Genomic DNA, 23,557 nt, shown 5'->3' with positions numbered 1-23,557 from the left:
GCAAGGGTATTAACACACCCCTCCAAACAGGATGACCCACAAATCTGCATTCCAAAGCAGGGGAGCTTCAAATAAGCCCACCACCTTTGGTATGCAGATATGGCCTTCCTCCGAGGAAGATGCACAGTCCCCCCTAATCCCTCCCCCCATCCAGGGCCCTTCTGGTACCTGGACAGGGGGGAAATTAGCTACACAGGAGGCAAGTTGCATTTCCAGCCTGGACACACACCTAGGGTGGCCAGCTTGAGATGAACACAGCCTTAGGAATTCCACCATCTTGTGTGTGGTGGAATTAGGAATTCTAGGACAGGGTGATGCCCACTCCCCAATGGAAGTGGTCATCTAGGGGGTGTAGTGGCCCAAAGGTAAGGAGTCCATTGGCTACTCCCGTTCATTCCCCTTAACATCCCCTTAAAATGAATATTTAGAGGATCCCCCTGATACCAGCACATCATTTCTTCGCTAGACACAAAAGGAGTAGACAAGAAACATGCTTAACCCAAGAACCGAGGAACACGATGGACTTGGTGCCAACTCTGCTAGCTTGCCTGCTGCACCCAGCCTCGATGAGCAATTGACCTGACCTGCCGCTGCAGCCTCCAAGAAACCCAGAGAGTTAGCTGCCAATGCTACGCAAATCACCAAGAAGAACTTCTGTGGAGCACAGGAGCAGCTTCCCTGCATCTGCAGCCACAGCAAAAAAAAAAAAAAAAAAAAAACTGTGAGGAACGGGACTGCTAAAAAACAGACGCCAGACATCACCACTGCACCGACCCACCTAGCTCGACCTGAAGTAAGCAACGGTGTCAGTATGGTTCACAGGTCCTCCAGAGACGAAGCCCCTCTGAGTTTGCCCATCTTGGACTTCCCGACGGCGTATAGAGTCTGAATCTGCATACCACCCCCACCTTACAGCGCATGTGACCTGGAGACAAAGACCCGATGCCTCAGGACACCGCTGCACCCGTCCGCACCGGACCAAGGAGAAGTGAAACAAGGGTTTCCCCATGTCTCCCAGCCTCCATGAGACCTACTTGTTGGTTTGGTTAGCCTGGACTCCCAGTCTACACCTGTAGCATAGTTCTGTGGCCCCCCCTCCCACGGTGAGTAACTCCAGCACCAGACCCAACACCAAAAGACACCACTCCACCTCATCCCTGCAGCCCAAGAAGTGAACCAACGATATCCCCACATGCCGTAGGACCTGAAGAGTCGAGCCCCCCTGTGGGTTACCCCAGACTGACCTTCCAGTCCAAACTTGCAGCAACTTTCCGACCAGACCACTTCCCATTAAAGTGAATGGGACACCCAAAGCCACAACATACCTCAGCACCTGGACAAACAAGAGCTTCCTGAGGTGACCCGTTGGTGTGGCCTTGGACCCTGCCCCATACTCACCATAAGCCCTGGAGAATAGTCTTGTGAGTCGCTGTGAAGTGCCTGAAAGCAGTACAGGTTTTACCCCATAGGTTAACATTACAGATCCCAAAAACTGCACTGTCAACTCTAAAAATTCCTATCTCAAAAAGTACTCACCTGATTCCGGTGATCTAAATTTCTATAAAAATATGCGTTATTTTTATAAATTGGTGTTGGATATCTCCAAGTGTGTGTCTCACTGAATGTGTGTGTGTCTTACATGCTTAGCACTATCCTCTGATATAACTGCCTGCCCACAATACCATAAAAGAGAGCATTTGGGTTGTCATTTGTGCCTCTGTGATACCTATGGGATTTGCTTGGACTCTGCACAGTGTACCTCATTTTGGTCCACTATAGAAAGAGCCAGCTTCCTACACTCACCACATCAATATATAAAAAGGCATGCCTACTGGCCTTGTCTAGAGGTGACCACGGCAATATACAGGTCTACTGGTTTGTATAAATGAATTTTGGAGGGTGGGGGGGCTCTCCCTGCAGACCCCCACAACACTTTTGTGACGTATTGATAGTGCCCTGGCCCAGACTGGGCTGGCCACAATGCAGAAACAATATACAAATTAGACCATGAATGCCATTAAGGGGAGCTCCTGGCCCGGAGCTGTGAATAATAAATGAGGCCCTTTAGTCAATCACAACGCTTTAAATTTTGATTTTCAGCACAGTGGTCCAGACATCTATAAGTTATGAACCGTAATTTCCTCAAAAACTATTGAAAAGAATTACATCAAATCACAAAACGCACACTTTTTGGGTAAAGATCTAGCTTTCGGCCACATTTTGGTGTAATTCTGTTCAGCAATTTGTGCTGTAGTGCTGTTAAAACTGCCCTATGGAATTTGCATGGGGAAACTGTGTTTTGGGACCCTTCTTTTTACAGTCCCATGCTAGAGGGACCACTCCAAGAGTTTCCAGGAAGCAATTGTGGTGCATGAATTTTTTGGAAAGGAATATGACGTTTTGTCAAACAGTGCCTAAGGGCCAGATGTAGGTATATTCCAATTTGCGACTTGCAAATTGGAATGTAGGATGGTGTCCCTGACACCATCTGCGACTCGCAAGGGGGTTGCAAAGGCCCACCTCATTAATATTCATGAGATGGGTCGCAATTTGCGACCCCCTTGAGACCCGCGGCACATACAGGGATGGTGGCCTGCTGGAGACAGCAGACCACCATGTCTGTGACTGTTTTTAAATAAAGCAGTTTTTTTTTTTTTTGTAATGCAGCCTGTTTTCCTTAAAGGAGAACGAGATGCATTACAAAACTAAAAAATTAAACTTTTTCGTTTAATTTTTTCAGAGCAGGCAGTGGTCCATAGGACCACTGCCTGCTCTGAAATTTTTTTTGCAGTTCCATTCACAAAGGGGAAGGGGTCCCATGGGGACCCCTTCCCTTTTGCGAATGGGGTACCACCCATTTCAAATGGGTGCAAACTTTGATTGCTTTGGGACCGTGTTCGCAGTCCCAAAGCAATCTGGCACTGCACTGCGACTCGCAATTAGGAAGGGGACTCCCCTTCCTAATTGCAACTTGCAAACCCGTTTTGCGATTCGGTAACCAGGTTACCGAATCGCAAAAGAGGTTTTGTGCTTTGTGACGTGCAGACTGTTTGCTACATCTGGCTCTTAGTTATTAGTAAAACAAAAAAAATAACTTGCTACAGTAACTAGGCCCTAACTATATCTTCACATTGGTGACTGCCACTGTGTAATATATACACATCCACATGTACAGCACAATGTTACTCCATGGCTCAGGGGCTCAGTTTAATCAAAATAGGTTTAGCTAGTAAGTGAAAATAATTAGTATTAATTAACACACTTGCTGCAGATACCAGCAAGCAATCAAAATGGCCTTAATGGTATTAAACAAGAGTGTTTTCTTGCCAGCTTCTGAGGATTTCAGTGTCTAACATCCATTTGTGTGCATGATACATTTGTGACACGTGCCATACACACACATCCTTTATGGTAAAAAGATATTTAGATGTTGGGGAGGAAGTCTTCTGCATGGTTTTGGAGGGTGTGTCTCCTTACCCTATGCAGCACTATTGTCGAGGTACTGGGAATTTGCTGTAGGAGTTTCTATTTTTGCCTCAGATACCAGAAAATCACACATGTCTACTAACTTCTCGCTGTTTACGTGGACTGAGAACCTAGAGCTTGGTTCTGAGGTCAAGGGAGCATACAAAGTGCACCCGTCTTTTAGACAGAGTAGCTACTGCTCTCTCTGCCCAGGCTGTGGTAGACTGACAGTGGTGGTAGCATTATTCTATATTTGGAGGTACTCGTGTCCCATAAGAAGAGCTGGCTACCAGTCCCTCCAGGTAAATTCTTTGGATGTTCCCTTACCTGGGTTCTTTTTGCCTATTTCATGGACAGAAATGTGAGCTGAGACCGAGTATGCACACTAAATGGCGAGTTGTGTTTACTGTAAGATGAGCTTATATCTGTTGGACATTCTACCTTTCCCTGCCCCTTCTGAGTACATGCAGAAGCTTGATGGGTTGGGGAAGGACCAGCACTTATCAGTACTTAGCTTCGACCTGCGTTGGGACGCACCTCTTCCCTTCTGCTGGGTGATGGTCATGGTTTTCTGGGTGTTAATTAACATGGGCTTGCCCAAACAGGTATCGAGAGACCAGCGTGGAGGGCTGCAGGCTGTCCTCATGCACTGATCACACAGTGAATATGCAGGAAATATGCCAGAGGGTTGGAGGCACACACAGTTGTGCAATAAGTAGATATCCAAGAATGGGATCCCTTGGACTGTCTCTCTCCCTGTCAGAGTCTAGGCTTGAAATATATCTCTATGAAGGATTGCCTGAGGAAAGGAATTTACTAGTTGAACAGATGTTGCTTGGCTTCAGCTCATCAAAATGAATTCCAGGAGAGAACAAGCTCTCTGTAAGAACTGGGAGGTGTTTGGCACTTTAAAGCACTAGAAAACTCCAGGTAGCTGTTCAAGATAAGGAAACATGCTGCACAGCAACATCGAGGGAGACAGGAGAAACCCCTTACCGTCACTGCAGGTGAGACTCTTTGCCCCCAACTCCTCCCCTGTGCTGTGGGAGCCTGTGGGTGCTTCCAGGTAAAATCTGTAGTTGGGAGAAGAGTGCCCTGTAGAATAACTTACAATCTGAACCCTTGACCCCTGCACTGGGACCTGCATAGTCTCCAGATTTGTCCTTCCCTGTGCCAGCACTAGTAGCAAGCAGCAGTGTCCAAGTGGGTACCCTACTATTAGAAACTCTAGACTGAGTCCAGTGGGCTCTGTGGAACTGGTCCCCGCCCTTTTTGTGCCATCTGAGGATATCGAGTGTATTAACACCCTGACCAGCCATTACTCTCCTACAGCTAGCCCAAAGACTACTGGACTAGGGGGACTCCAGTAACTGTGCCAAGATACCAGGTATCCCCAACTGTACCCCTGACACCAGCAGAGAAGTATCCTCTCCAGTGAAGGGTGGGCACATGTGTCCTTTTAGAGTTGAACGGTGGGTGGACCAGGAACATTTGACTTCAAAACAACTATTGGTACTGTTGCACTAGCTTTAAAGAGTAACTCTGTGTAATCTGGTGTGTACATTGAAATGTTACCTCATTTTAAAGAGCTTTGTGTCTGTGTGCTGTAATACTGTTGGGGGTCAGAACTCTGACCCAGAAAGTTGTAAAGACTACTGGTTTTTAGTGTGTATTTTATGTTTAAGTGTAATTATTACCTTTCTCACGTGTATTAAAGGTACTTTTCTTTTATAAGGTAAATCACTGAGTGGGCGTTGATCTGATTAACTGGCATTACAGTGTAAACTGTACTATGAAAGTCTAATCCACCTCACCTTCTTGAGTAAGCCTTGGACGGCTCTGTGTTGCTACCCACAGAGAGAGTCAAGTGCTGGAGAGGAGTACTTGGTTGTCGAGTTTGGGGGTCCTACAGTACTGTTGCTTTAGGACACCAGTGATAAATGACTTTGAATAATGCAAATGGAGCCCAGTAACTCTGACTACACTGGCGCCCCAGGAAACTGACTGTCGCAATTTGTTTTAAAATAAGCTCTCGGCTGAAGATGGACAGTGCCTTGATGACAGTATAGGCGACAGTGCCTTGAAGACAGTACAGGCAACAGTGTCTTGATGACAGTACAGGCGACAGTGCCTTGAAGACAGTACAGGCACTCCTTCAGGAAGAGCCTGAACAAGCCCTATGTTGCCTTGTGCATTGCTTCCTGGGCTGTGGAACGGAGGCAGTTTAGTACCAACAGCTCCGGGGAGTCTAGTTTGGTGAACTAGGCTTTATTTGCATTAATTTATTTGCCACCCTAGCACAATAAGAAGCATATTGGTGCATGAGCTGTTCTACTAGTTAGCTGGCCTAGATCGGAAAAACTAAAGATGAGTCCTGAAAGGATTTTGAAACATTTAACAGAATAAAAATTGGGGCTTAAACCTAGCCCAGTTCTTTAAAATAACTTCTACTGTTTCCCAGAATCCCCCACGGAAGGAGGATTCTCCAGAACATGATGTAGTGGCCTCCTTTTCTTACCTCAGGGCAGCCTCTGACCCAACACCACCACCAGTGAGACCACTTGAAAGGAATCTTGCCTCGTCTTTGTTACTCTGTCAGAATACAGGGAGCAGAGAATTCCCAGTGTCGGAGATGGACCACCTTTTGCAGAACGGCCTATGAGAGTGCCGAATGGCAGATTTGCAATCCCCTGTCTAGGCCCACCCATTTTCTGGGACTCGTATCATGTTGAAGGAGGAGTTTCAGTGATTGTAGGCTTGGTCGTTAGGAAGTGCAAAGAGGGGTCTGTGCCTCCTAGTGGGCGCCAAGCAAACACAATTCCATATCCAGAATCAACACAATATTTAGGTCAACTGTGAGTGAACATGTGGGTATTTCAAGCCAAGTTAACAATAAGAATCACATTGAAAAATATTTACTGCCACCAAAATCGCCACCTAACTTAAGACTCATTCTATATTTTATACTAATAAGACGGGGCCCAGGAAGGAGAACCTGTGCTCAGCAGTCAGATGAATGTTATTCATTTTTGGCTCTGGAAATATCCTTCGTCATAGAACTTCATAACTGATCCAACTGAAACGGGACAAAAAAAGAGACCTGTACCTTCCAGCTGTCTTACATTGGTCTACTTAATCGTATGTGTACATCTCCCAGTGACAGCCAAGTGTCAGGACACAGAATCAGGACTGGCCTGTATTCAGAGCAGCTCCAATGGCAGAAGAAAACGGAATATTCAAACAGAGCACGCGTACATCAGTCAACGGAGCAGAGTTCAAAAGTTCACAGCTCGAAATTGAAATGAAGGGAACACAGTAGGCAATAGGGTTTCCTATGCTGTGGACGCAAGTGAATCTCCAGGTGTTGGCCTGTGTCTTACTGAAAAGAGCTTTCTCCCCTGAAGACCACCATGGCCTGAATGGTGTGCTACACAGAAAACCTAAATACTGCTGCTTAGTGGTTATTTGGCTAAAAGAAGCATACTATCCAAGCTCAAACAGGGGAGTCACAAATCGCACTGAAAGAAGGATGACAGACCAAACTGTGACAGGTTGTACCTGAAGAGGGAGTCACTGATCATCAAGGTGTCCACCGCCATCGCCTCGTTTGCTTTCTCCACATGCTTAATCCTGCAGGGAGGTGGAGAAAGCACAGGCATAAGTATACAGGATTGCATGTTTGTCTACTTGAACATCTCCTACACATGCATGGGCAGAGACACATACACGCACAAACACAATTGTCCACTAGACTCCCTGCAAGACTCAACATCACAACTACATGCAGGAAGAAGGCCACAGGTGGTTTAATATGCTTCCTCCTAGCTTGGCCAAACAAAGAGGCAGGAAGTCTCAAGTCTGGGCACAATACTTGCTGTAAGACTCGTGTATACGTACACCTACAACCACAGGAACAAGGCTTCACGATTGTGCCGGGGCAACTAAACTCATTGACCTACGTACGTCAATCAGCACATCTCAGGCACTCCACTGTCAAACCCACAAACTCCCTAACCTCTTTAGTCATGTCAGTTTATCACTTTCCAACTGTATCATCTCACTCCAGAACTGAAGCCATACATATCAAACTCTAATGTACACCCAGGAGCAAGACTGAGGCAAGTGCCAATTATGTATAATTAACGTCACCGACTCATCTCTGCGGGGCTAAGGGTGTGGCACTGAAGGCATATTTCTAATAAATCAATTGCAGAATTATTTGGAAGCAGAATAGTGCCGGAGTCTGTCCTTTTCCACACGCACCAGGTGGGATACACCACACTCCCCACCTTCATCCCTAAGTGTCTCATTCTGGACTCATCAGAAGGTGGGTTTGCCTCCCTTCCTTACAAGACATGGACTGCCAGCCACTCTTCATTGTTATTTTCAGATCAGCGGTCTGCCCAACCCCCACACACGCTTCTATTTAACCCACCCGTAGAAAGCTCGGTCCGGCTCGTGCTGCAACATTTTGTAGAACTCTTCCAAAGCTTTGACTTCTCCTGCTGCCTGCAATGAGAGGAAGAAAGGGGTGGGATAAGCTGCTGCCTATTAAGTTAACCGTGAGTGATGTGACCATCCCCCCATGGTACAACACAGTAACATCTGCAAGTGAGTAAACGAATTACGGCTGTTGGAGGTGAGTCGTTTACTACAACTGCTCAAAGAAACAGGCAATGTTTTCAGTATCAAAGCATCATTAAAGTTATGGCGAGGTATGCGGAATGTGATCACATTTACATGTAATGAGATGGAGCCCTTAATACACAGCATAGCTCTTGCGAGGTGACATGGGAAAAAGGCTCACACAAATGATACACAGCATAAGAATAATTGGTGCTTCTCTGCGAGATATTTTTAGGTGTGAGGCAAAGCAACCATGGTCTTGCCTCCTCTTTCAAGGTAAGCCCTGGATGAATAGGAAAACACAACATGCGCATGAATTCCCCAGGATGCAAAGGAGGAGCAGCAACACCTGGACTCAAACTGGGAGGACAGGAGTGTGCCATCGCAGGAACCAAATATGAATTAGCAACTTGTGTGTGCCTTCTAGGATGGAACCCCCTCCAATCCAAGATGACTACCTGCTCACAAAAACCCCACCCTCAGAATGAGCAACAGGTGCCCTATGAATTTTACAATGTCATTTTTTGGTCCCTTGTGACAGGGTATCTGTCTCCAGACCTAGTGTGATCAACCTAAAAATGTTTTCAGGAGTATTACAGAGGGGCTTTGGCGCCGCCCCCATGTTGGTGGACAGGAGTACGTGTTGTGATTCGGTAGAGGTTGTGTGCTTTTACAGAAATGGTGTTTCCCTTATTCATGGCTGTGATTATATTATTTATCCAGGTGCAAGAGTCAGCAGCAGTAGAGCTCTGACACGTATAAAGTATCAAGCTTAAAATGGGATAGCACTTGAACTTTCTGGGTCAGAAACATGGCACGCAAGATTGTTATGGAGCATCCAGAGAAGTAGATAATTTAAGGTGTTTGTTTTTCTCTGGCAGCAGCAGGGAGCCTCTTCACTTTCCGTCACTGCCTTTAGATTAGTGTAGTTATGGGCTGGAGAGCAGTATGGGATGCCTTTTTATTTCTGCCTTAACACCGCTCGCTCTTGACCTTATGTGATCAACAAAACAAGCTGTTGATGGGGGGCTTAGGGTCCTCCCACATTACGGTATAAATGAATAGAGGATCTGACTAGGACAAAATTATGTACTTCCACTTAAAACAGTGCTTGATTGCATGTTTGGCTTGTAGAAAAGCGTATTCTCATCGCAGCAGGACTGGGTTAATTATGGTGACAAACCAATGATAATGGTAATTAACCTGATTTGTTTATTATGAAATGGTATGAAAAAGGCAGTAGTTCTGATATATTAATTGTGAAAACCAAATGTTACAGTAAATAGGCATTTAAAGGCAGATTGTATTTACTCTATATTAAAGCTACAGATTGGTGCTTTCCTACATGGAGTCTAACAGATTACCGTACAAGAAAAGGGTTTTGGTATTGGTTACCAAAGAAAAACCATGGATATAGAATATTTACTCTGTAAGAATCCTTGTTAGGCCCTCTTAGAGTAACACTCCGACCCAACACCAGATGGCGAGCTCATGCATACCATGTGTATCTACAGCGACAGATGCCATCGAACAGTATCTTTCTTCACCAACTGTAAGTATGTAACCTATCTAATTGTTTTACTGTAAGCCTAATTATTTCCCTGTGGAAAGGTTGACACTCAAAACAGTAGGCAAGAGTTGGTTATGGTGACAAGCTATAGGCCTGGTTGGTGCATTGGGAAACAGATGTCAAATGTCATCGGTCTGATCTACAGACCCATCTCTCTGCTCCCAATCCCAGCCAAGGCAACAGAAAAGGCCCTCAACCAGCAACTCATCAAATTACTTGAGACACCCCAGATCCTAGACCCATCCCAATCCGAATTCAGGAGCAACCACAGTACCAAAGAAACAGCCACAGATGACATACATGCCATACTGGACCACAGAGACACGGCTGTACTCATCCTCCTCGACCTCTCCACCACATTTGACACTGTCTCCCACTCCTGCGCCAGACTCCACGATACCGGCATCCACGATGAAGTACTGGACTGGATAAGATCCTTCTTTACCAGAAGAACAGAGTGTCAGACTACCACCGTTCACATCAGAACACAAAGAAACATGCTGCGGAGTCCACAAGGATCCTCACTCAGCCCGACACTCTTCAACATTTACGTGGCCCGCTCGCCCAAATCATCAGAAAACGCGGCCTAAACATAGTCTCCTACGCTGACGATACCCAACTGATCCTCTCCTTGACGGACAACCCAGCAAAGGCCAAGAGAAATTTCCACAATGGAACGAGAGCAGTCGCCACCTGGATGGAAGCCAACTGCCTCAAACTCAACTCAGAAAAGACGGAGATCCTTGTACTCTGCTTCACCCCCTATGCCTGGAGGCCTACCGCCCTGGGAAACGCCCCTGCTCCCACCAATCACGCACGCAATCTGTGCATCAACCCCAACTCCTCTCTGTCCATGACCGTCAAGTCAACGCTGTCTTGTCATGCTTCCACACTCTTCGACTCCTTTGAAGGATCTTTAAGTTGATTCCCACTGAGACGATGAGGAGAGTCACCCACACACCCATCAGTAGCAAACTGGACTATGCCAATGCACTCTATGCCGGCATCACAAAGAAACTGCAGTCAAGACTACAGAGAATCCAGCAGCCAGGCTCATCCTGGACATCCCTTGACATAGCCACATCTCTTCCCACCACAAAGGCCTACACTGGCTCCTGGTCAACAAACGCATCAGCTTCCAGCTTATGACGCACACCTACAAGGAACTACACAACACAGGACCAGCCTACCTCAACCACCGCCTCACCTTCTGTGCATTCAACAGACAACTCTCTTCTTTTCAGCTTGCCCTCGCAGCCATTCCCAGAATCCAAAAAATCACAGCAGCAGGACGATCTTTCTCCTACCTTGCAGCCCGGACATGGAACACAATACTACTCAAACTTGGACAGTCCGCATCACTGAAGCAGTTCAGGAAGGACCTCAAGACCTGGCTATTCAAGTGAGCAGTAAGCCCGCAGCAGCGCCTGGAGACCCCACAGATGATAAGCTGCGCTATAGAAGTATTGATTGAGAGAGGCTACTGTGGGGTTTCTCGCCAAGATGAACAATAGTGAGCTTTATAGCGCTGTGATAGCCCCCTGGAGATGAATGATGCACTCTATAAAAAACACAAAATAAAATTGTTTCGCAAACTGTATTTTTCTACGTCTTTGCAATTGTAGAACTGTATGCTTGATGGTTGCAAACTTACGTGCACTTTAATAGATCTGCACTGAGATAGTATTTTGCTTTGGCATCTCTAATTATGTATACAGTTGTAATTTTAATGACTGTATGCCTAGTGGTTGCCTTATTAGAAACTTACACTGAGTACAGTAGGCCTGTGTTGGTTATAGTGACAAGCCAGATATACCAACTAAAAATCTGATTGGTACGCACGGATTTGCAATGACAAATGCCATAGGTCTGGTTTGATTAGTATAAAAAGGTATGACAAAGACCGTATGTCTGGCTTACTTATTGTGAAAAACATTTGTTAAAGACAATTGGCCTCAACAAGTGGATTTTTATCACACTGTTACAAGTTGTAGACATGTAGTTAGTTACATGTAATCCCACAGATTCCCATAGTAGTTAAGTGTTTCGGTGATGGACACCCACTCTACAAACACTGGGATTATAAGATTTTCATTGTGACAGTTTTGGATGATGGGAAAATCCTGAAATTAAGTGATTGATACCATCATAATTTACATTTCCCCCACACCTAGAATTTTGGTACACGTAATCTTGCAGATGACTGTTTTTGTGGGTTACTGAAACCCTTGCTTAATGAAAACTAGTAGTAGAAGATTTGCCCTATGGTAATCCTTATTACGTTAGCTATACGGAAAGGCGTTCGACTCGACTGTAATGAAACCCCGGTAAGGTTGGGCACTGCGTGAATTGTGTCACATTTGAATATGGTACGATTGGAGATAAAAGATAAATGAGTACAGTGTTGGTGCGTACGTTTTGGCCAATTCAAACCTGGAAACGGGATCTTAACTCTTACTAGTACAGAGAAATAAGCCTTGATAAAGTCCCCTTTGGGGACGAAACACGTGTCGGCTGTATTGGATCACTAATCTACAAATTGACCTTCTACATCGGATTCAATCGGATTATTAATCTATACATTGATCCTCGACATTGGATGATAAGAACTTTCAGTGCTACAAGCTAATGATTTGGACATTATTTGTTTGCGTTATGGACTCTTTGGAGCATGATGACTTGACAGTGGGGTTGTCGAATATTGTTAGGCTCTGATTAGGCCAGAGGTTTTGGGTCAAATGTGGGTTATCTATGTTTGTTTCTGATTTGGTCACATATAGATGTTTTTTTGTGTAGTTTTGTTTCTTACTTTTCCGTTGTCATACATGTATAATATATCTGTAACTTTTTCCTTTTGTATTAAAAAATACAATTGTAATAGTACAGTCTTTGAGATATTACACACCTACACCATTGCCATATACATATGCTGTCTTTTCTTTTTTGATTTTATCATGAGTTTGCACCAAACTTTATAGTAGAATTCAGAATACATGGACTTGATTAGACAATGCAACTTCATTTACTTCCTAAGTGTGCTCCATTCTTAGTCTAAGCGGTAATCCTTATTATGCCTGGCATATTGATTGCAAAAAGCATAAATTAAGTTAAATCGGCATTTAAGAGTGGATTGCGATTACTCTACATTAAAGCCTGCAGAGAGGTATTGTTATATGAAATCTCACAGATACCTTTGTAGGGAACAATTTTGGTGTCGGTTACACACTTTGACAAACCCTAGGAGTCGAAGATTTGCACTGTAATTATTCTTCTAAATCTCTTCTGAAAGCCTGAAATGCCACTGGGTAGTTTGGTAGTTACAGTTAGGATCATGGTTCTATAGGAAATGGCTTTTCTGTGTTGCTTATAAATGGCGCAGTGCGACAAAACTTCGTAAGCCCACACCAGCCATTGGCCAGAATGGTCTGGTGTATACTCAGATTCAAAAGCTCTTTAAATGGTGCACTAAAACAAAGTACACCATGCAGAGTCCAGTGAAACCCCAACTGGTTGACAGAGCCAAAATTAGATAATACTAACACTCTATTTTGTGGTAGTGTGGGTGCAAGCAGTTAGGCTTATCAAAGGGCAGTGCAAATCATTTGCTGTACTCACATGAGGCAATAAATGAGACACACACTCAAAGAATAAATCCCAGACCACTTTAGAAAAACACTTCTTTTTATATATGTTTTGAAACCAAGAACTTTGTAAAAAAAGAGTACGTTTTTGCTTTCGTTATTATTTCTTACAGGTAATTAAAGAGTTCAAACCTGTGTTTTTACATGCAATACAATTATATGGGATGAACAATTAATAATGCATAAAGGTAAGTACAGTCAGTTTCAGGGGTTCACCTTCTGGGTTTAGAGATGTAGAGCCCAAGGCCCAAAGTACTAGCAGCAGTTTGCCGAGAGCATCCCAAATTCCACTGGGAGAAGGGCGCTGGGGAGGTTGTAGCTGGGCGCTGTGGAGAAGGGGGGCCAGCAGGAAACAGACTTCAAAGGTGGGTTTTGCAACAAGTCCAAGAGATCCTAAACAGGAGCTTGGGTTGCAAGGGGCCTTAGAGCAAGAGGGCACAGCCAGTTCTTCGGGATCCGGGCTGGGCGGCTCGGATGGAGAGTGGATTGTGTGCACAAAGATGCTCCTTGCGGTTAGCGCCAGAAGTTGGCAGGGGCAAAATCAAGACTGCTGGGCCACACACAAAGTGGATCTCAATTGTGCTGACGTCCCTCGACAGCTGCTTGGTACTGGTGCAGTGGGAATCCGGAATAAACTCTCACTTTTGGTGCTTGGTACAGGGCATCTGGTACCCGGGAATTAGTGCTGCACAGTTCCGGTTGGCCCTGGTGCCGTCACACTCTGTGGGGAGTCCTGGTCCTCCAGGGCACTGGTACCTCTTCCTGGTCATCTGCGATGTTTGTCTGGCCAGAGAGCTTTAAGACGGTGGACTGGACTCTGCTTTTTGGTGCCTGCGAACTTCAGGGAATTAGCTCCTCTACTCTAAAGGAAACTGGTGGCAATTTGCAAGATGCTGGCAGGCTACCCAAGGCTGCTTTGGTAGTTCTCCACCTTTGCAGGACAAGTCATTCTGTTGCGATGGTCGAGAGCTTTTTAGCCGGGCAGGGTTTTGTGCCAAAAAGTCCTTCGCTCTTCTGCTGTTCTTGCCAGGGAGTGACTCTACTTCTTCCTTTTTCTCTTGATCCGTCGAATCTGAGTTCTAGGGTTCAGGGGTGCCACCTAAATACAAAATTTAGGGGCCTTAAGGGTAGTGCCAGGTAGCAGTCAATGGGTTGCCTACCTTTAGGGTGACTACACCCTCTATATGACCACTTCCACTGGGGAGAGTGCATAACTCTGACCATAGAATGCTAATTCCGTCAAAAACAAGATGGAGGAATTTGAAAAGTAATGTCCATACCACCTGGACCACTTTAGGGTTGGGACTGGCATGATGTGGGCACATCTCCTATTAATTTTCCTGCATGTTGCTGCCAAGGAGTGGGTTCAGGACAGTGGGGTAGTTTTCTGCCATCTGGAGACACCTGGGTAGCATAACAAAGGACTCTGGTCCTCTGAAACTTCCCGCCCTGGACTGTCCATCCTGCCAGCAAGAGGTGATAACACCTCCACTTGGACCAGGCTTTGTTCCTGGCCTCCGAGAGCACTGGCCCTCACCTCAGGTGATCAGAAATCTGTCTAGGGTCGCTGTGCTGGTTTAGACCAGTCAGTCAACACACTAGCAGTCGGCTGGGTTTTCAGGGGGCACCTGTAAGGTGCCCTCTGGGTGCATGTATTAAAAAATCCATCACTGGAATCATTGAGGGCTTATTATTACGAGATGTTTGATACCAAACATCCCTATGCTCAGAAAAGCCATCATGTAGCTGGGTAACTCGTATTGACCAGTGTCCAGCACATGCATCTAAAATGGAGTCCCTTCCCACTTACTGTGTCTAAGAATCAATAAAGACATTGCAAGGGCGTATCTGATCATGCAGCTATGTCCTCACATGTGATATAATACACACTGACTTAGGGCTGTAGGGCTGCTGTAGATGTGACTTAGAAATATCACATGCAGTGGTAGAGAACCTGGCATTCGGGGATATATGACAGGTCATGTTTTCACTTTTGTCTGCACCAAGACACGCAACCTGCATATGCACTGTGTGCGTTTGATGAGAGGTCCCTGAGGGTGGCACAATCTGTGTTGCAGCCCTAAGGGACATTCTTTACTACCCCAGGCCCTAGGTACCAGGGCTACCATTTACTAGGGACTAACAGAGAGTGCTAAAGGTTGTGCTAATTGGGAGAAACAACTGTACAATTTAGGGAAGGAGATCTGGCCCTGGGGACCTGCTTAGGAGGAACCCAGTGTACATTTATTCAAACTCATATCTGATACCAGTCAAAAAGTGGGATCTAACCATGCCAAAAGCTCCCTTTCCTACAAGCTCCATTCTAGCTTTACAAGTAAGAGACACACTCAGTCCTTAACATATGGTTAGCCACAATGACTCCCTGACAACCCAAATAAACCTCCAGGTTCAGGTGCCCATTCATGGTCCATGTCTGACTGATACAGAGGGTAAACAGAGACCAACTGATTGCTGAGACACTATCTGATAATTAGTCAATAGATACTCTGACAAAAGCCAACCCTTAACTACACCACAGGAAAGGAAAATGTTACTTACTCAGTAGACATTTGTTTGTGGCATGTAGTGCTGTAGATTCACATGCTTTACATAAGTCAGCCATCTAGTGTTGGGTTTGGAGTGTTACAAGTTGTTTTTCTTCGAAGAAGGTTTTTGAGTCACAAGATCGAGTAACTCCTCCTCTTGGTAATACTGTGCATGGGCATCGAGTCTTTGTTAGATTGTTTTCCCCACAGGCGGGTAAAGCACAGGGTGTGTACTTGTGTACATAGATAGATATAAGAAATGAGATGTCCATGCAATGTATATACATATTTACAATACATTGTAATGCAACGGCTACAGGCCCCCGAGGAGGAGGAAGGATGCATGTGAATCTACAGCACTACATGCCACGAACAGATGTCTACTGGGTAAGGAACATTTTCCATTCGATGACATGTGTAGCTGTAGATACACATGCATTGCATAGACTATAAAGCAGTCCCCTCCAAATAAGAGGTGGACAGCCTGTAGGAGTTGGATGAGCTTGGAATAATGTCTTAAGTACTGCCTATCCAACAATTGTTTGCTGACGAGCTAAAACATCTACACAGTAGTGTTTAGTAAATGTGTGTGGTATGGACCATGTAGCAGCATTACATATGTCTGCTATAGGTAAGTTCTCCAAGAATGCCATTGAAGCTCCTTTTTTGCTAGTGGAATGAACACAAAACCGGATCTTCATACATGTGGCCCTGACCCCTGTTGGGATATGGGTAGTTACTCTATGGCTTCTTTGAGCAGTAGTGATTGTACCCCCTCTTTTAGTAGGCTGAGATGGTCCTGAGTAAGTCTGTGCGAATGAGGGGAAATGTTTAGTGGAATAGTAATGAGTTCCAGACAATAACCATGTTGGATAATGGACAGAACCCATTGGTCTGTAGTGATGTCATGCCACGGTGGATAAAAAAAAATTACCAGTCTTCCTCCTACAGATGTGTGTGCTGTGGGGATGGTGAGTGAGTCACTGTTTAGTTGCAGAAGAGGAACCTCTGGAAGAAGATGGTTTGCCTCTTCCTCTATTATTGGATGCTCTGTAGGAACCTCGAAATGAACCTCTCGTATAGAATTGTGAGATGTATTTTTGCTGTGAAGTGGATGTTGTTTCTGTGGCCGCTGACTTGAAACCAACTCTAAATTGTGGCCTACGAAAGCCCCACCCTAGCAGGTGTGTTGTATAATGCACCCATTGCTTTATTCGTTTCGGAGTCTATTTTCTGCTTTTCTATAGTTGTGCCCACTTCTCTGGGTCAAACAAATGTTCCTTGTGAAAGGGCATGTTTAAGACAGCTTGTTGTAATTCAGGTTTGAAGACTGAACATTTTAACCAAGCAAGTCTTCTGATGACCACACTGGTGTTTATGCCTCTGGCTGCGGTGTCAGCCACATCTGTAGCATATCTAATAGTGTTACTAGAAAGTGCCTGTCCTTCTGTAACTATTTGCTACACCTGCTTTTGATGCTCTGGTGGAAGGTAATGTAGTAATTCTTCCATCTGGTCCCAGTGAGCCCTGTCGTATCTAGCTAAAAGAGCTTGGGAGTTAGCTATTCTCCAATGGTTTGCAGCTTGTGAGGCTACCATTTTTTCCTGCAGCATCTAACTTTTTGCTCTCCTTCTCTGGAGGAGGAGCATATCCTGTTGACTGGCTGTTAGCCCTTTTCCTTGCTGCACTAACCACTACTGAACCTGGTGGTAATTGTGTTCATATGAAAACTGTGTCTTAAGGAACCGGTTTATATTTTTTGTCTACTCTAGGAGTGATAATTCTGGCTTTTACTGGTTCCTTAAAAATATCAGATGAATCTCTAAGCATCCCAGGTAGCATTGGGAGGCATTGATATTCCTTATGTGTGGATGTTAATGTATTAAAAAGGAAATCCTCCTCTATCAGGTCTGTAGCATCTGCACATTAAGGTATGCAGTTGCTCTTGCTATGACCGGATTGTATGCTGAAGTGTCTTCCTGTGGAGAAGGTCTAGCGTGGTACAAGTCTGGATCGTTTGAGGTAAGGGGATCAGAGTCATATAGATCCCATGGGTCTGCATTTTGCTGAATATCACTAAGATCATCCCTGTGTGGTGATACTAAGGATGTCTGTGGTGAGAATTGTATATGAGAATATGTGGGTGATGATGGTGGTGGTGTGGAAGGAGGAAGAAAACGAGAATGTGGTGGGGAAGGCTGTTTCTGTTGAAAAGCCTTTTCTTACTCTGACCTTTGAGACCTTTTTTGGTGGAGGGTCCAGCATCTAATGTCCCTTAAAAGGTTAACTTCCTTTTGATAGTCACCTGATCAGAAGCAATTATTGTTTCTGTGCCCTTTTAATTTTGTAATTTGCGCTGTCTTGCGTCCATGACCTCTAAAATTGGTTGTATGCCTGAGGTTTCTTGTGTGAAAGTAGTAGGCTTACTACTTGTAGTTTTCGGCTACGGAGATTTAGTCACGGAGTCTTGCTTGATGGAATGAAATGGAGTTCATTCCATCAGCCTGACATTGAAGTATGTCCTAAAAGGGCAAGGCCTGTAGTAAGGGCAAAAAATTAGACCCCAACATTTTAATCAAATCGACTCCAGATAGAAAACGCGATCAAAACAATACCAACGGTATTATAGACAGGTAGAATAAGTTCATAAGGGCTGAACCGAGATCCACCGGAACAAGAGGCAACATGTCCGAACCCGACAGCAGAAAGAAAACAATCTAACAAAGACTCGATGCTCATGCGCAGTATTATCGAGAGGAGGAGTCATTCGATCTCATGACTTGAAAACCTTCTTCGAAGAAAAACTTGTAACACTCCGAGCCCTAACACTAGATGGCAGACTTATGCAAAGCACGTGTATCTACATCTACACATGCCACTGAACACCTTTTTCTCGTCCGAAAAATTCATCCCAATCAAGTAGTAAAAGCTGTGAACAGACAGGTCTAAAACAAACATTGGCAAAGCCAATAGGTTAGGCCTATGCAAGAGCTATTGGCTTTGGCACTGTGTTCTGCCATTATGTACACCAGTATGGCTACTATCCAGCATGGCAAAAGTTAGCGGTGTGAAGAATCGGGGTGGAGTGGGGGAGCAGAGTGTTGTAGAGTGGATTTGTTGGAGTGAGGTATAGTTGAGTAGAGTTCAGTAGTCCAATGGCAGGGAGTGTCAGGGTGGAGTGGAATAGGGTGGAGTGGGTTGGAATGGATTGAGGCAATGGGGTGGATTGTATTGGAGTAGAGTGGGGTGGACTGGATTGAGGTAGAGTAGGGTGGATTGAGTGGATTGGATTGGAATGAGATGGACTGGATTGGGGTAGAGTGGTTTGGACTGGGGTGGACTGGAGTGGTGTAGGGTGGATTGGAGTAGGGCTCAATGGATTGGACTGGAATGGGTTGTATTGGACTGGGGTGAACTGGATTGGAGTGGGTGGATTAGATTGAAATGGGGTGGAGGTAGGGTGGATGGATTAGACTGAAATGGGGTGGGGTGGACTGAACTGGGATAGGGCGGGTGGACTGGACTGGGACAGAGTGGGGTGGATTGGAGTGAGTGGGGTGGATTGAAATGGAGTGGATTGGGGTGTGGTGGGATGCACTGGGATGGATTGGATTACAGTGGGGTGGATTTGATTGGAGTGAGGTGTGTTGGATTGGACCGGTGTGGATTGGAGTGAAGTAGATTGGAGTGGGGTGAAGGTGAGTGGATTGCATTGAGGTGGGGTTGTTCGGAGTGGATGGATTGGAGAGGGGTCGATTGGGGTGGGGTGGATTGGGGTGGGGTGGATTGCAGTGTGGTGATTGGAAAGAAGTTGTGTGGACTGAACTGGGATGGGGTGGTGTGTATTGGAATGGGGTAGAGTGGGGTGGATTGAGGTGGAGTGGATTGAAATGGGCTGGGTGGACTGGAGGGGTGGATTGGAGAGGGGTGGGGCAAATTGGAGTGGGTGGCGTGACCTGGATTAGATTGGGGGGATTGGATTGAGTGGGGTGGATTAAACTGAGTGGGGTGGACTGGACTGTGTGGGGTGGACTGGATTTGGGTGGGTTAGATAGGAGTGAGGTGGACTGGCTAGGGGCAGGGTGGGGTGAATTGGAACCAAGTAGGGTGGATTGGAGTTGGGTAGGGGCACTGGATTGGAGTGTGGTGGACTGGAGTGGATTAGGGTGGATTGGACTGGTGTACATTGGATTGGACTGAAGTGGGGTGGACTGGATTGGTGTGGATTGGGGTTGATTGGACTAGTGTGGGTTGGATTGGAGTGGGTTGGATTGAGTGGGGTGGATTGGATTGGTGTGAGGTGGATTGGATTGGAGAGGGGCAAACTGAAGTGGGTTATATTAAGGTGGTTTAGAGTAGGGGGATATGTAGACTGCATTGGACTGGAGTGAGGTGGATTAAAGTGGATTGTGTTGGAGTGGAATGGCTTGCGGTGTGATGGGGTGGATTGGATTGGAGTGAGGCGGATTGAGTAGCAGTGGACCTGATTGGAGTGGGATGGATTTGAGTGGGTGGACTGGCTGGATTGGACTGGAACAGTGTGAGCAGTATTGAAGTAGGGTGGTTAGGATTAGAGTGGGGTGAGATGGATTGAAGCGGGGTTAGATGGATTGGAGTGGGTTGGATTTGAGTGGGGTGGATTGGATTGGAGTAGATTGGATTAAACTGGAGTGCAGTGAGTGGGGGTGCAGTGGATTGGATAGGGGAGAGGTGTATTGATTGGAGTGGGGTAGATTGAAATGGGCTAGATTGAGGTGGGTTGGATTGGTATGGGGTGGGGTGAATTGGTGTGGGGTGGACTGGAATGTAGTGGGGTGGACTGGAATTGAGTGGGGTGAATTGGAGTTTTTTGGATTGGAGTGGGTTGCTGGGGATTAGATTGGGGCAGTTTGTAGTAGGGCAGATTTGAGTGGGTGGATTAGAGTGTAGCAGATTGTTTTGGATTGGAGTGGGGCAGACTGAATTGGGGTGGATAGGAATAAAGTGGATTGGAATGGGGTGGGATTGGGTTGGTGTGGAGTGGATTGGACTGGATGAGAGTTGGGTGGATTGGACTAGAATGATTTGGGATGAGAAGAGTGGATTGGAGTGGGGTGAGGGATTGAATTAGAGTGAGATGCATGGTTTTGGATTGAAGTTGGGCAGATTGGAGTGAGGCGGAGGGGAGTGGGACAAATTGTTTTGGGTTGGAGTGGGGCGGACTGGAGTAAAGACTGGAGTGGGGCAGATTGTTTTGGACTGGAGTGGGGGAGTTTGGAGTGGGGCAGATTTGAGTGGGACAGATTGTTCTGGATTTGAGTGGGGCAGATTGTAGTGGGGTAGATGGGAGTGGAGCATATTGTTTAGGACTGGAAAGGGGCATGTTTTGAATTGGAGAGGGACATATTGTTTTGGATAGGAGTGGTGTAGATTGCTTTGGATAGGAGTGGTGTAGATTGCTTTGGAGTGGGGTGGGGTGATCTGGAGTGGGGCAGATTAGACTACAGTGGGTTGGAGTGGGGTGGATTGATGTAGGGTGGATTGCAGTGGGGTGGATTCAGTCATGCCAGGTTTCCCAGGTCCATGTGTGATTTGCTGCTCCATTCCAGTTTTTGACTTTGAATTCTGGGACTTGTAGTCTTGTTTTTTCCATTATAAAACAAAGTTACAACTCCCGGAACATAAAAAAAGAACCTAGAGTGGAAGAGCACATCACGCATGGACCTGAGAAGTTTGGCAGCTATGTGGATCTGGGTGTACTGCATGATTATGGGTTGAAGCATTATTTAAAAAATTACATATAACATCTTTTGAGAACAGCACCCACAAGCAAAAACAAAAGAAAACTTGAGCGCAAAGTAATAAAAGACAACTTGGCAAAATAAAGGGACGACAGTTATAAAAAATAAAACTTTGCAATTTTGTTTGTCCTGCTCAGCATGTTTTTGACAGTCACAAACCTGATTGCGGGGCACTAGAAGTTAAAAAGAGCAAAACAGTACCTAAATCACGTCAGGAGCAGCGGACAGGCACTGATTACGATGAATCAATCAGTGCTTGGTCCCTGCTCCACACAGAAGAATAGAAATAATGCCACACCTGCAGTGACGAATTACAAGGCCGTAAAGCAGAGAGCCACACAAGCCAACAAATGGTAAGCGACAGGTAGGCTCCTAGCCCTTTACTGTACACAACAGAGTCTCGTAAGCAAGACACCTGCACTAGCACATGCACTTACAGGCTCAACCTTAAAAAGAGACAGCTCCAATAGGAGAATGGATAGCAGTAGCCTGATCTTTAACACAGAGATTTTTTTTCTCTCTAAGAGTAGTAGGGAATTCGAAAGGCGGTTAAAGAAAAAGACAGATTGTCTTTTACATATACGGTCCAGATTTTTAATGCCTTGTCCACAAGCTCAACTATTCAGAAGAGGATATTGTGAAAACGCAGAATAGACTTGGAAGTACATGGCGCTTTGTTTATCCTCATCTAGTCTTTTTAAATGTACTCCCTTTCCATGTTAGCTATCTGAAGCATAGTTTGTGTAAGCTTAGGATATAGCCTGATTCAGTTACTTTCCACATAGTGTTAGCAGATTTCTTATCTATTTACAATTCGAGAAATTGAATATGAATCTTTGGTGAGCTGGCTTAATTTAATTTATCGCTTACTGTGGATAAAATGAATAAAATCATTAACATAAGCCACTTGGCTAAGGGTAAAGGTTCGAGGTTTGGCAGTGCAAGGAATCCTGTCTGAGATGCAGGTAACTTACAGCTTGTAAATAGGTTATTCAGTATATAACTAATGGTGTGATTGAGTTAATTCCATGTCAAATAACAGGAACGAAGGCCTGCAGACAATAAATTAGTCCTGCCACCACAGCTGATACAGCTAGAAGAGTGGAAAGAACTCTGAAACCCATGCCTTTCGCTATAAAAAGGTCTTGTTTATTGCTTATGCCAGAAGTATATAAAGAAAGCAGAAATCACAGATAAAATGGAGAACGAAAGTTATGGTGCTGCCTGTAATAAAGTGGTGCCACATAGCAATAGGCCTGTTCAGCAAAGAAAAGTACAAATACAGTCTTGCAGGCTTACCTTGGTATCTGCTAGGCGGCTTGTAACAGCAGGGTCAGACAGGACCTCTAGGAAGGGGAAAGGAAGAGGCCATCACAAACGGAAGGGAGAAGGCACAGTCACAACACACTTCATAAAGCTTTGACGAAGAAGCATAGTAGCCAGATCAATCAGTAACCACCATCAGCCTGTTTGCTGCATGATAGAAATAAGAAACAAGAACCTGCCCACAACTCACCGTGCAGCAGAAGACTCTAGTCGACCATATGGTTAAAGGGTACATCTATCATGGCGAGGCAGACATCTTACCTTAGGGAGTACATCAGTCTGGGGATGGCGGGGGTCTTTACATTTCAACCTTGTTTTTGGCATTAACGTTAAAGGTTCGAGTATCATCTTTGAGAAAGTAGTTATGCTTAGTGGACTACTCTTTTTCCAGATGGGACGACATGGGTCAAAGAGATGACCATTAGTGGGGAATCTCACCTTTTAGAGAGTACTTGTGTCCGGATGAGGCATGCACCTGCATGAACTTTGGTCTATTCTCCAGCAGCACTTTGTTGTCCATCTTCACCGCCTGCTGGAACATGTAGTCGGAGAACTGATCACGCACAAAGCCTGGACTGGCTATGAGTACACACTTCACCACTG

The 23,557-nt window shown here is 45.4% G+C and overlaps 1 protein-coding gene across 1 annotated transcript in view; it reads right to left on the bottom strand.

Moving 5' to 3' along the window:
* PELO (pelota mRNA surveillance and ribosome rescue factor) overlaps positions 1–23,557 on the bottom strand; it is a 193,922-nt gene that overhangs the window by 69,398 nt on the left and 100,967 nt on the right. The window contains exons 7-10 of the mRNA XM_069244350.1: positions 23,393–23,554; positions 22,928–22,974; positions 7,901–7,974; positions 7,024–7,095 (exon numbers count right to left, since the gene is read on the bottom strand). Of these exons, the coding sequence (XP_069100451.1) occupies positions 7,024–7,095; positions 7,901–7,974; positions 22,928–22,974; positions 23,393–23,554 (355 nt within the window). The remainder of the gene's footprint in view (positions 1–7,023; positions 7,096–7,900; positions 7,975–22,927; positions 22,975–23,392; positions 23,555–23,557) is intronic.

This window comes from Pleurodeles waltl, chromosome 7, assembly GCF_031143425.1.
Source record: "Pleurodeles waltl isolate 20211129_DDA chromosome 7, aPleWal1.hap1.20221129, whole genome shotgun sequence".
NCBI classification, from domain to species: domain Eukaryota; kingdom Metazoa; phylum Chordata; class Amphibia; order Caudata; family Salamandridae; genus Pleurodeles; species Pleurodeles waltl.
Note: the sequence above shows the minus strand (reverse complement) of the source record. Positions and strands in the feature narration are given on the sequence as shown.